The sequence below is a fragment of the Ylistrum balloti genome, unplaced genomic scaffold (genome assembly GCF_031769215.1).
Source record: "Ylistrum balloti isolate Yb309-2 unplaced genomic scaffold, AGI_CSIRO_Ybal_v1 Utg369636, whole genome shotgun sequence".
Taxonomy (NCBI): Eukaryota; Metazoa; Mollusca; class Bivalvia; order Pectinida; family Pectinidae; genus Ylistrum; species Ylistrum balloti.
This window is the reverse complement of record NW_026781899.1, coordinates 147,114-161,424: the sequence shown is the minus strand read 5'-3', so window position 1 is coordinate 161,424 and position 14,311 is coordinate 147,114. Positions and strand designations below refer to the sequence as shown.

The 14,311-nt window shown below is 33.7% G+C and overlaps 1 protein-coding gene across 1 annotated transcript in view; it reads right to left on the bottom strand.

Moving 5' to 3' along the window:
• The window catches only part of LOC132553248 (RAB11-binding protein RELCH homolog), a 146,166-nt gene that overhangs the window by 14,516 nt on the left and 117,339 nt on the right, over positions 1-14,311 (bottom strand). Inside the window, exons 25-26 of the mRNA XM_060217478.1 lie at positions 2,712-2,828; positions 1,177-1,309 (exon numbers count right to left, since the gene is read on the bottom strand). Of these exons, the coding sequence (XP_060073461.1) occupies positions 1,177-1,309; positions 2,712-2,828 (250 nt within the window). The remainder of the gene's footprint in view (positions 1-1,176; positions 1,310-2,711; positions 2,829-14,311) is intronic.

Below are 14,311 nucleotides of genomic sequence, written 5' to 3'. Positions count from 1 at the left end.
CATGACACCTATACCAGTCACATCATATTGACAATCAAGAGATTACCAGTTCTTTTGCAACACATTCAATACAGAGTGACAAACTGGGAGCACAACAGCTGCACTTGAGTTGACATTTAACTCAAAGCCAAAATTGTGAAAGTGACAAGAAAGAAGCTTGGAAGAAAAAAGGTCATAATAAAAAAGAGAAATATAAAGATTCCAGGTTTTGTCACTTCTAAGACGAAATAATACAATCTCGATATTGGGGCAGCAGATGGTTTTCTGGAGTTAAACCCTACCAGCAAGATTCTTAAGCTACTTTAATGGATATTAGGAATAAATAAAATTAAGGGCTGTAATTACATATAGTACAGAGTAAGCAAGTCTTGTACGTCACAGTCTGCATCTTAACTTCAGCTTGTCCAGTTCTATAGAAATGGTTCTAATACTGAATTCCAAATATCCAAATCAGTATTTAAAGGACAATTTGAAGGGAACAAACATTGCATGCATCGTTTATAATCAGATTTCTTTACAAAATTTAATAATGTTGCATTAAACAGCAATGAATCAAACTATTGACGGTTTAATTAACAATGATTAACTAAAATATCAATTATGCAATGCTGATGTGGTATTAACATAAAAATTTTAATGCATCATTAATTTTATTAAAAAAAAATTATTACATCATTAATTTTAGACAATTTTGTTTTCTTTGATTTTAAATAAAAGTTTTAGAAGCATCAATGAATTAAACAAACATCATCACAATCCTGTTATTGAAGTAATAAAGTTCCCGTACTTTGGCAATGTAGAATTATGTTTCTGATAAGCTAAAACTTATTATGAAAGGATGTACGTTTGCTCAGTTGGCTACAGTGTTGGCCAACATGACCTCAGGTGAATATTTCTGGTTCCTGGTTACACGCTCAATACCTGTGATGGTTTTTGTGAAGGTGAGACTGATTTGTACTTAAATGGTTGTATCCTTGGGCTATATACTTCATTCTAAATGTTCTGAATGGCATGGGCCTCCTGTACGTTGTTCAATACGGTAACCTCTAGCCACTACAAGGAGACCCTGCCTCAAAATGACCCTGACACCGGGCCATAAATTCAGCCAGCAAACAATTGTACTCACATTATCCTAAATCATTAAAGCTATCATACCTGTCAGCTGGCCTCCCGGACTCCATCTTGGATTCATAGTCTTTTATCATGGAAGAAACTACTTCCTCATGTTCTGGTGCAATTTGAGCCACGTCATGTTTTAGGCAGCGTAGCCCTGGTACCATGGCCTCCTGGACGAGCTGATCATTGATAACTGTCAATCATGTAAGGTAAATAACTCTGTATATCGGCAGTTTTCGACTTTTTTAAAACTAAGAAATCTCCGTAAGACATGAATGCCCCAGCTAACCTGATTAAACAGAAATGTATACTTTGATTCTAAAAAGCATTTTAAAAGACAAAACAGTAAGTAATAACAGAGTTGTATCATTGTGGTTGCTACGGATACAGAGACTAAGAGAATCTGTCAATATTACAATTCATATTTTTCATGAATCCTAAAAACTAAATTTTAATCAAAAACCCTTCAGAAATGATTTGTTACTAGACAGAAGGCAATGGTATTAGGAACAACACAATACAATTTGTGCTCCAGTCTTATAAATTCAACATTCTCCAGAGTTTTACCCCTAATTCATACTTGAGATTTTATTTTTCAAATTTTCTGTTGATTTATTTGATTTCATATTACTTTCAGACATATTTTAATAACGTCTTGTCTTTAAATAACAAGAAATTTATTGACATGTCCATCATAAATCCCCACTTGAATTGACAATCTCTTCTACATCAGCTGCTTATCGCAGTCTTTTCCTTAAAGGAAACAAACATGGACAGCTTTCCACCAACCTGTATGATAAGCATGATGATTTCAATGTCCCTATAGTGAATTTTCCATTTCTGGATAGCAACATCGTTGCATCCCTAATCTATGGCATTTACATGTTGTAGTTGATTCAATGTTCAAGGGCCTGTACCCATAATCATGATTTTCATGTAAGTAGTTGTCAATTGATGGATCAACTCCTGACACAAGGATAAAAATAATGCAGGTTGGTGAAAATGATAGGAAAGTTTTACAGTTGTTATAAAGATGTTATTGACAAATATTCTATTTCTTTGTTCCATATGAAGCAGGATGTGTTTGATTTTCATTGTTGGTTACGCTGTTTTATACTTAAGAATCTGACATTACTCACTTGGAATGTCCAAGGTTTACATGAAAAGTGTCTTTGATAAAGCAAAAGATGCTTACTCTTCCAGAACACCTGGTCTTAGTCTCCTTGGCTTTTTGTCCAGTGTCTCCATATCAATTTTTCTTTTGTTTATATTTTGGCCTCAGTTTTATTGAATTTGATCATGGATCATCATTATTTTGACTTATTGTTATTTTCTTGTTTTTTCGTCTTCTACTATTTGTGGTAATTTTTTCAGGTCTGCCATGCATTCCCCAGGTTCACTGCTTCCATAGCTTTTCACAAGTACTGGTACTGACCAGGCCTAAGCGTTTTATGGTCGTTTAATAGTACAGCACAGTGTAGTATCACCTAAAATTGTCAAAGATTTTGTAATTTCTAGATCCTCCTCTGTAATAAGGTTATCTTTATCTGACCTTGAACTTTGTTTCCAAAAATAATTAAAACACTTAAGGATACAACAACAGGACATTGCACTGTACGCCTCAAACAGGAGCAGAGCGATGTCTCGCTTTCGACCCTCCGTCGTCAAGTTGTTGTTGGCTGATGCCATGGCTGCTAGTCTCGGCAGAATGACTGAAAACAAATAAAACAAACCATGAATAAACAATTAGAACAGCACCGAATAAAACATTATGATAAAACAAAATATTAATTAATTCTACAAATGATTAGAAAAAAAAAGATATATCAATTTATATTAAGTATTCGTGTTGACCCATATTGTTCAGAGAAAACTTGAAAACCAGGGGAAGACCCATATGCTGCATCAAGGCAGATAACCCATAACTTTCTAGGGGAAACCTTGGTGAATTAGTGAACTGCGAGGGTTGAATCTATAATATGATAGGATACCATGGGGTCTGATGGAATGACATAAAGTATTCTCCTTCTGATTCTTATTATGTTTAAAGTAAGTCAACCATCACACAAGTTATACAAGACTCTCCTCAACCTTTGATTGTCATCAACGACCATCCAGACAAAGAAAAGCATATAATTCGGTATAGTAATAACGACTCGCTGTTAACAGCAAAAATATATTTCCATAACGGCCTTCGAAAAAGATGGAGGCTGGCTGTTTTAACCTGTCAAAACTATCAATAATTTTGATTAAAAAAGTCAGAGAGTCAATGGTGACAGATGGAAGAATAATAATGCAGTCATTTGTTGTTGTTCAATTGATTGCAAAGTGTTTTTGTCGAAGAAAAAAATGTTTGATCAATAGGTGGAAAATGGGAATAACAGACAGTGAAATAAAAACAATTTAGATTTTCACGAATTCACGAAATCAGCAAATATCAAGGCCAATGTGCTTTTTTATGAAAAAAGTCTCCAACAATAACATGTTGTTTTTGAGAACAATTTTTAACCATTTATAGTTTTTAACTGATTCAATGAACCATACACAGACAATAAATCAATGATTTTGTGATTGTAAGATTTTTAAAATATCGTGAGAAATTCTATTTTGATACAACCAGTATAGCAGCTATGTTCTAATGATGGTATCACAACCTTCCGTCAACATTTCAAAACCATTTATCAGTGAAACCTCTTTGTGCATTCACATTCATAGTTTACCAGAATTTTTTTCACACAGATGTGGTTTAAAAATGAACTGGATATCAAGTTTGAAAATCGCTTGACTGTATGTTTATCTGGGAGAATGTTGATGATACAAGTAAAGTCCATTGTAGTCAGACGCTGTAGCCATGGAAGGGATACATACATCATTGGAATGGCCATCATAGATATGGCTACAATTGATGCTCCAGAAATGTTTTAGATATATAGACAAAATGCTTTTTAGTTTTATTCTGAACATTATCTTTGTATAGTCATCATATCTTTTAAAATGTAAAACTTCCCATAACTATTGTTTACAAAAAATCATCCATCATGTGTATATTCTATTACTGATGACTGCCAATACATAAGATAGAGAGGAAAGGGGAGGAAATGTGGGACTCAATAAAGTTATGGTAAAAATTACATCATAAAAGTTGTTAGCCATAAAAGCCATCAATCGTTTGTATATCTTACTTCAAATGACTACATAAGACAGAAAGGAGAAGGGAGGAGATGTGGAAATTAATAGTTATAGTAAATACTGTATCAAGAAAGTAGATTTTAAGATGTTTGTCTAATCTGGCCTTCACATTATTCATTGCAAACTCTTATGCAGCGTTATTCATGCAAATTTTACAATTTTGATACATTGGAACCCACTTAATGTCATGTCTGTTGATGTCACTTTCAGGTTAATATCATGTTTTCTTTGAAACACCAATTTTTTCCTACATATTTTTTGTAATCCAAAAGCTGATAATGTCACTTAATGTCATGTGGGCAACACCTAATATCAGTTCATTTTGACGACTTAACAAAAAAAAAAAACAAAACAAAACAAAAACAAAAACAAAAACAAAAAGAAAACCTGGGTAAGTCACAAGTAAACAAGGACATGAACTATGGATTCTTGCTTGTAGGTAATACGTCACACCTGGATGTGTGATGTAATTTTCCCCACTGCCCTACTGACCTACTTTTCACACCTGTACGACCCACCTAGGTCAAGAAGTCCAGTGCATTTGTTATTTTGATTGGCTATCCAAGTGTTAAAATAGATTTTGAACCCTGTGTCACTTTGAACTTGTCATGATACAATTAATGATGGAGCAGACGACATGCCCGACGTGTCCAAGGTGTCTGACCTGCTGTCGAAACTTTTTGAAAAGGAGTCTTTTGTATTCATATCGGGATCAATAACAAAACAGTAAGGAATATTTTGCAAAAAACATTTCAGAAAATAATCAACCATGAACCATAATTTATGATAAATGAGTCAATGTCATTACAAAATGTCACCATCTTTAAATTTACGAGAACACATTTCTGTTTCAAATATAAGATGCTAAATTAACTGACTTGAACTTCAAGTTTCACGAAATAAAGTCTGGATTAGGCCTAATTGAACATGGAAAATTATCACATGATCCGTGAAAAGCTTCATGGGGCCGCTTACATCTTTGCTGATATCATTTCATTTTTCTAAAATGATTCGTTCATGGTAAATAATGTATGGTATAAAATTAAGATTGAAAATCCAATTGGTCATGATATCAGAACGTCAACGTTTCAATATTTCTTCAAATCATTTATTGTTTAAAATATTGTGAACACTGATAAAGTGACAGTAAAATGTTCTGAAACCAGGTTTTACCCAATGCCATGTTTCACGAGATGTGATTGGTCATTAAAAATAACCATTGACCTAACGGCCAATGAAACAGGGCATTTCAAAGGTGAATAGTTCACATTCTGTTGACTATTTTTTAGGGCAATGCTTGAATTGCAATCTTTGAAACATATTTTATTGAAGTTGCACAGATACACAATGTATATATATATTGACTTTGCAATGATTTACCATTAAGAAGCCTATAGAGTGACTGATGTGTAAACTGTGAATATGACAATAATTATATCATGAATGATCACGAACATTTATGATGGCGGTTTACATATTTAAAGGAATAAACAAACAAAAGTTAAGGACAATCACTTTTCTTATGGAAAAAACCAATCAAATTACATATTCCTTGTCTTCGAACAATTTCTGTTTTAGAGACAAGTCATTTTGGCACATCAGAAAATTAACTTCTGGGTTTAGACACCTGGAAAAACATGTCAACTGTTAATGTCACATTTCACTTATTATCACGTTTCCCCCTTCCAAATGAAACATGATATTAAGCGGGTTTCACTGTACTTATAGGTTAGGGAAATAAATTGGGGTAATTAAAAATGTGATGGTAATTTAATTAACTAAATTAATTACAATATGAATAGCTAAGTTATTGAACCCATGCTGAAACCAAAAAAAAAAATTTCTTTAAAAATTGATACAGGACTGCTGGAGTATGAAATATGCACAGAATTCAGCATTTTAACAAACTGTAACTAACAACAAATAAGCCTACACTAGGAAGTCAGCCTATACTATACTGAAACTCCTCAAGAAATTCCAACAGATCAATATTGTCCTTTATATAAGCCCATCCTCCATACTTCGTGAAATTTAGCAATTTCTTATATATCAAAAAGTCCAAATGTACCATCAACAGTTACGCAGATGGCGACACTGTTTATTATCAACTCCCAGTCAACCAAATGGAACATGTATAATTCAAATCTAAATTCATTTCTTCCACAACGAACAAAGAATGAGGATTCAGAGATGGAGAGAAGGGGAAGTGGAGAAATGAGACGTAGATAGGGGAAGGAGGGGGGGGGGGGAGGGGAGAAGGAGGGGGGAGAGGAGGGAGAGGGTGAGAGGGGGGGAGAGGAGGGAGAGGGTGAGAGGGGGAGAGGGGGGAGAGGAGGGAGAGGGGGAGAGGGGTGAGAGGGGGGCGAGGAGGGAGAGGAGGGAGAAGGTGAGAGGGGGGAGAGGAGAGCAGTAGCAAAAGTAACAGAACAGTGACAGCATCTACAGTCATGAAGATAGACATCAGGAATACATGCTGGAAATCATCCTATGGGAATGATGAGGATAAATTTTACCACTATTAATCATCAATATGACAGATAAGTATGAAACTTGGCCAAATAATTATCGTAAAAATAATAGAAATTGATTTTGACACAAAAAAAAACCCTGATAAGAACGGTAAGTTTGACACAGATGGATGTTTTTCACGAAATACAATATCCTATCTCCGACCAACTATCGGGAAATATACGATGTATCTTTTCTGTTGTACACTAAGGTTCTCATGAAATTACAAATCTGTTTATCAACAGGTTCCTATATTTCAATCAGCCATGTCCAACTTGTTTAGAATTAATTATCATGGATTCATTATCATCCATGATTATGTGATCTCAGTCGTGTTTAAGCAATATGTCCTAATGCCATTTTCATTGAGCAGTATAAGCCCACATTTGCAACATCAACAAGAGTATCAGAAAAACTGATGATAGCTGTCCCAAAACAACTTTAGAGGACATGAATTTTAACAAAGGGCAAAAACTCTGTAATAAAGGTGTTTTAGACACTAAATTTAGAATGCTATACATTCTCTTAGTAGACCAATGTTAATACACCAACTTTAATTATCCTTGATTAACTATAAGCAAAGTTATGCTAAGTAAAAAGAGCAATAACTCTGTAATGAGGGGATCGCAGGCCCTGAATTTGGTACACTGCTCATCATCTAAGCATTAACAATGTATACACCAAGTTTCATTATCCTGGCTTAAATGAAAGCAAAGTTGTGCTCTGGACACAAAAAATTTAACAAAGGGCAACAACTCTGTAATGAAAGGGTTGCAGGTCATGAATTTTGTGCATTGCACATCCATTTAGTATAAATTAAAATTCATTTCCCTAACATTGGTACAGTGCACATTATCTTTGTATGACCAATATATACATGAAGTTTCATGATTCCTGCTTAATCGTGGGAAAAGTTCTGCTCCGTAAACCAAAAAAAGGATGGACAGAAAGACAGATGGACAGACAAAGTGTTGACTATATGCTCCCCAAAAACTTTTTGGTGAACATCAAAATCTGTTTCAATAACAAGAGCAAAAAACCATTATGGTAACTGTTAAATCTATGCACAAAATGGATGAAATAAATGCAAAATATAAGCAAAAGAAACGTTTACATGGAGGGTCCCTTGAAAAAGAATGAGGAGAATTAAAGACCTGTTCTGGTAAGGTAATTAACAGTGTCTGCTTCATCGATGACATCAGCCATTAAAAAAATCTTGGTCAAAGTATGAAAACTTCTTGCCAGAAAAAGAAATAACGGAACAGAAATTTGGGCGGGCTTATCATCAGGCAAGGTCTTATCAATGGATATTAGTCCAACGGGGAATCAAATGGTGGAAGTGTCTGAGAATTACTGCTACCCTTCTCCAAACCATTTCGTTACAAATACTGGTACCCTTGTGAAAAGGTCAAAATAAAAACATTTTCTTTTCATCTATCAACAGTTCATGGAATGCTTTGATAACTTCTGACACTTTCTCAATTTAATTGTTTTTTTATGGTTACTGAGCAACAGCAATACCATAAAACCGACAACTCCACCAGAACCAAACCACCAGTACAATGCTCGTTCACACCGATATCAATACTATAGGTTTTACACAAAGAGGAGGCAAAGAAATTCTCCTTGTCTGTGATTCGGCACTGCTTGACGTTTTTATTTCCGATGAAAGTTGTTGCATTCAAAACTGCCAATAAAATCAAATCACAATTTTACTTCTAGACAATTCTGTTGGGAGATGTAACATATAATTTTCTAGTAAAAGTTGTTAAAATAACTATTAAAAGATGGTTTATATGAAGAAGAAAAAAAAGGTCAAGGTAAGGTCAAGGTCAGGTCAAGGACAAAGGAATGCCATTAAACTCAAATTTCTATACTTTAGAGAAGGATTTATACATCACACTTTTTACACATTGTGACCTGACAAACAACAACAATAAAAAGCAAGCAATGCATGTTTCAGCTGTCCATTTCCCAGGATTTCCATACAGCTTTAAAAGCTCAGAAAAACCTCCAAATCAATCTTAAGGATTAAAAGCATATTAAAACAATTTTTCAAAGGCTGGAATCAATAAAAATAGTGTGAAAGCTTGGAAACTCTGATTTGGATTAAGTCTGTAAATCCCTGGAGTACACTTGGAAAACATTTGGAAATCCCTGATTAAGAAATCCTCAACGTAAGGAGGTTGTCAGAGGATTTCAAAGCTTTTTCAAGGATATGACCCAAATAAAGTCTGAATCATACAAACATGTTTTTCTAACAAACAAGTGTACAAGGTAATGATTACACTAAATAAAATAACAGATCTACTTCTAAGTAATCATTTTTCTGTCTGTCTGTTGATTTGATTGCTTGTTTTTCTGTCTGTCTGTTGATTTAACTGCTCATTTTTCTGTCTGTCTGTTGATTTAACTGCTTGTTTTTCTGTCTGTCTGTTGATTTAATTGCTCGTTTTTCTGTCTGTCTATTGATTTAATTGCTCGTTTTTCTGTCTGTCTGTTGATTTAATTGCTTGTTTTTCTGTCTGTCTGTTGATTTAATAGCTTGTTTTTCTGTCTGTCTGTTGATTTAATTGCTCATTTTTCTGTCTGTCTGTTGATTTTATTGCTTGTTTTTCTGTCTGTCTGTTGATTTTATTGCTTGTTTTTCTGTCTGTCTGTTGATTTAATTGCTTGTTTTTCTGTCTGTCTGTTGATTTTATTGCTTGTTTTTCTGTCTGTCTGTTGATTTTATTGCTTGTTTTTCTGTCTGTCTGTTGATTTTATTGCTTGTTTTTCTGTCTGTCTGTTGATTTTATTGCTTGTTTTTCTGTCTGTCTGTTGATTTTATTGCTTGTTTTTCTGTCTGTCTGTTGATTTAACTGCTTGTTTTTCTGTCTGTCTGTTGATTTAATTGCTTGTTTTTCTGTCTGTCTGTTGATTTAATTGCTTGTTTTTCTGTCTGTCTGTTGATTTAATTGCTTGTTTTTCTGTCTGTCTGTTGATTTTATTGCTTGTTTTTCTGTCTGTCTGTTGATTTAATTGCTTGTTTTTCTGTCTGTCTGTTGATTTAACTGCTTGTTTTTCTGTCTGTCTGTTGATTTAATTGCTTGTTTTTCTGTCTGTCTGTTGATTTAATTGCTTGTTTTTCTGTCTGTCTGTTGATTTAATTGCTTGTTTTTCTGTCTGTCTGTTGATTTTATTGCTTGTTTTTCTGTCTGTCTGTTGATTTAATTGCTTGTTTTTCTGTCTGTCTGTTGATTTAATTGCTTGTTTTTCTGTCTGTCTGTTGATTTAATTGCTTGTTTTTCTGTCTGTCTGTTGATTTAATTGCTTGTTTTTCTGTCTGTCTGTTGATTTAATTGCTTGTTTTTCTGTCTGTCTGTTGATTTAATTGCTTGTTTTTCTGTCTGTCTGTTGATTTAATTGCTTGTTTTTCTGTCTGTCTGTTGATTTTATTGCTTGTTTTTCTGTCTGTCTGTTGATTTAATTGCTTGTTTTTCTGTTTGTCTGTTGATTTAATTGCTTGTTTTTCTGTCTGTCTGTTGATTTAATTGCTTGTTTTTCTGTTCTGTCTGTTGATTTAATTGAATCTGTTTTTCTGTCTGTCTGTTGATTTAATTGCTTGTTTTTCTGTTTGTCTGTTGATTTAATTGCTTGTTTTTCTGTCTGTCTGTTGATTTTATTGCTTGTTTTTCTGTCTGTCTGTTGATTTTATTGCTTGTTTTTCTGTCTGTCTGTTGATTTTATTGCTTGTTTTTCTGTCTGTCTGTTGATTTTATTGCTTGTTTTTCTGTCTGTCTGTTGATTTTATTGCTTGTTTTTCTGTCTGTCTGTTGATTTAATTACTTGTTTTTCTGTCTGTCTGTTGATTTAATTGCTCGTTTTTCTGTCTGTCTGTTGATTTTATTGCTTGTTTTTCTGTCTGTCTGTTGATTTTATTGCTTGTTTTTCTGTCTGTCTGTTGATTTTATTGCTTGTTTTTCTGTCTGTCTGTTGATTTTATTGCTTGTTTTTCTGTCTGTCTGTTGATTTAATTGCTTGTTTTTCTGTCTGTCTGTTGATTTAATTGCTCGTTTTTCTGTCTGTCTGTTGATTTAATTGCTTGTTTTTCTGTCTGTCTGTTGATTTTATTGCTTGTTTTTCTGTCTGTCTGTTGATTTAATTGCTTGTTTTTCTGTCTGTCTGTTGATTTTATTGCTTGATTTTCTGTCTGTCTGTTGATTTAATTGCTTGTTTTTCTGTCTGTCTGTTGATTTTATTGCTTGTTTTTCTGTCTGTCTGTTGATTTTATTGCTTGTTTTTCTGTCTGTCTGTTGATTTTATTGCTTGTTTTTCTGTCTGTTGATTTTATTGCTTGTTTTTCTGTCTGTCTGTTGATTTAATTGCTTGTTTTTCTGTCTGTCTGTTGATTTTATTGCTTGATTTTCTGTCTGTCTGTTGATTTAATTGCTTGTTTTTCTGTCTGTCTGTTGATTTTATTGCTTGTTTTTCTGTCTGTCTGTTGATTTTATTGCTTGTTTTTCTGTCTGTCTGTTGATTTAATTGCTTGTTTTTCTGTCTTTTTGTTTACATTATTGCTTAATGAACAGCCAGTGTCATTTTCAAAACAACCTGTGATAGGAAGCATTGAACCATGCAGACTTTCAGAGTTTTCTGCGGTAGTCCACTTCCTATTAATTGTCATTGCAACAAGTAATCCTACATTGTTATTTTTTAGATATAATACCCATTTTAGGATATCTACTTATGATAAAATGAATTTAAACATATTTAATAATGAAAAACCTATATGACATGATGTCAATCAGCCTTTGATGGATCCCATAATTACTTAATACTTTAAAACTCGCATGAAACTTAGTGATTGATTTTTGAGATACCCGAGCAGTACAAACGTACTACACAAGAGATACGGGAAATGGAAATGTTATCGATGACTGCTTTTTATGAAGTGGAGCGAAAACAGTTACAGAATTAACTCCGTAAGGATATCAAGATAAAAATGTGAGACGTGAATCAGCAATGCATGGAGCTATGTATCATATAACATGAACTCCCCTGAGGAAGTTACAGTTCATCAACTTGTGGCTCCTCTAAATGAGGTCCTGGAGAAAAAAAAAAGAAAATTCTTAATCCACTTCCAACAAGGGATATCAATATCTCAGAATATGCGTGGTCTATTTCTACTCTGCGACAAAACCATTACTCATTTGTTACACTTCGGAGAGAGAGCGTGAAATGTATAAAATGGTGGTGATTAGAAACGTTTCTGTGTCATCAATGATAGGTCTTTTATCAAATGTTTGTGCACACCAATGTTCTTTGAACTGTCGTTAATGGAGACCATTTTCAGGTCTCTGTGTACAACCAATGATATTTCAAATACGATATTTACTGGATCTTACAAGGCTTCAATAGATCAGTTGGTTAAAGCATTAACTTCCGTAACAACATATAAAGATGCGTGGTTGAACACTCCCTATTCCTGATGATTTATGTTTCTCAGGAAGCTGAGAAATGAACCTGTCTGTTCTGATGTGGTTGTGTTCTTGGGCAAGACACTTTACACTAAATGCTCTAGATTGCATGTGACCGGCCTCCCTTATGTTGTTCAATGAGGTAGCCACCAGCTATACTACAGAGAAAACCCACCTCAAAATGACCGTGACTGTTCATGGGATGATAAAAATCCAGCAGAAGAAAAAAACGAAAACACTCCTTGAAATGGATTTCTACTGGAAACCATTTAAAATCTTCCTACACCAACAAGAACCACTTGAAATAGATGTAACACTTGAGACGTAAAATTGACAGCACGATAAATTTCTAATTCAGTTGAAAGATAACAACTGGATAAAAATCAGCTAAATCACTGGGGAATTAACAAAACAAGGCTTTAATATATTTTCAACACATCACTGCATCAAGTTTTCAATAAATCTGCAGTTGCTAATTAGAGAATGTGCAAGACCCATCCGCTGCAAACCATTTATGGTAATAACCATCGTAGATTTTAAACTGATTAAATCCACCTCAAGTCTAACTTCTAAACATCACATAAGATCTGTAACTCCATACTGTGAAATTTGAGATATAACATGAAATTTGAAATGTTCATGTAACTACAGAATATTATTTTTATTTCCCTTTTCAATAAAATATTGTATTAAAATGATTAACAAAAGCACCTACTACCTTATCTTATATCAGCTTGTAAAATATAACCTCTTTGTGTGCTACAAGAACAAACAAACTGAAATTTTGTATATCATGTATCATAAAAATTAACTGCATTATTTTTTTTTATCTCTTTATGTAATCAAAGGATCTAAAAGATGTTGTGTATTATCATAACAGGAAGCAAACCCACATTACACCCACAATGCACTTTTCTCGATACATTTTATCAGAATTCTTTAAAAATCTTCAAAGCAAAATTAGTTTCTTGGTAAAAAGAGCAGCATTTTGGCCAGATATTTGTTAATTGATAAGATACGTCCTCCTTTTTATTTCTTCAGAACATCCTCTTAATTGAAAGAAAAGAAAAATGAACTTAATTGAAAGAGAAAGTCTGTTCCTTATTCTGTAACTTAAGATGAATGTATTTGATTCCGCTTGCATGTCTAATTTGTACAATAACACAACATAGACTGGACTCAAGCTGTCATTAGGCTTCAGAGCTGAAAAATACTATCACTTTTATCCGCTAGAGGGATAAAAAATCTACAGCGGCAAATAATTCAATGATAAGGATAGAATTAGCCATTGCATGACCAGTTAATGGACATCCGGGTCCAAATATGCTCCCGAATTGAATTAATATTTCTGACAAAGAGCTGGCCTTTATGCACTAACAATTCGAATGAAACACCACAAACCATGTCCAGAATTGTCGTAAAATATCCACTGTTCAGACAGACCTTGTGGAATCTTTATGTATATTCAATGAATATCACATGTTTACTTCTGTAAGTATCACATGTTTACTTCTGTAAGTATCACATGTTTACTTCTGTAAGTATCACATGTTTACTTCTGTAAGTATCACGTTTACTTCTGTAAGTATCACATGTTTACTTCTGTAAGTATCACGTTTACTTCTGTAAGTATCACATGTTTACTTCTGTAAGTATCACGTTTACTTCTGTAAGTATCACATGTTTACTTCTGTAAGTATCACATGTTTACTTCTGTAAGTATCACGTTTACTTCTGTAAGTATCACATGTTTACTTCTGTAAGTATCACGTTTACTTCTGTAAGTATCACATGTTTACTTCTGTAAGCATCACATGTTTACTTCTGTAAGTATCACATGTTTACTTCTGTAAGTATCACATGTTTACTTCTGTAAGCATCACATGTTTACTTCTGTAAGTATCACATGTTTACTTCTGTAAGTATCACATGTTTACTTCTGTAAGTATCACATGTTTACTTCTGTAAGTATCACATGTTTACTTCTGTAAGCATCACATGTTTACTTCTGTAAGTATCACATGTTTACTTCTGTAAGT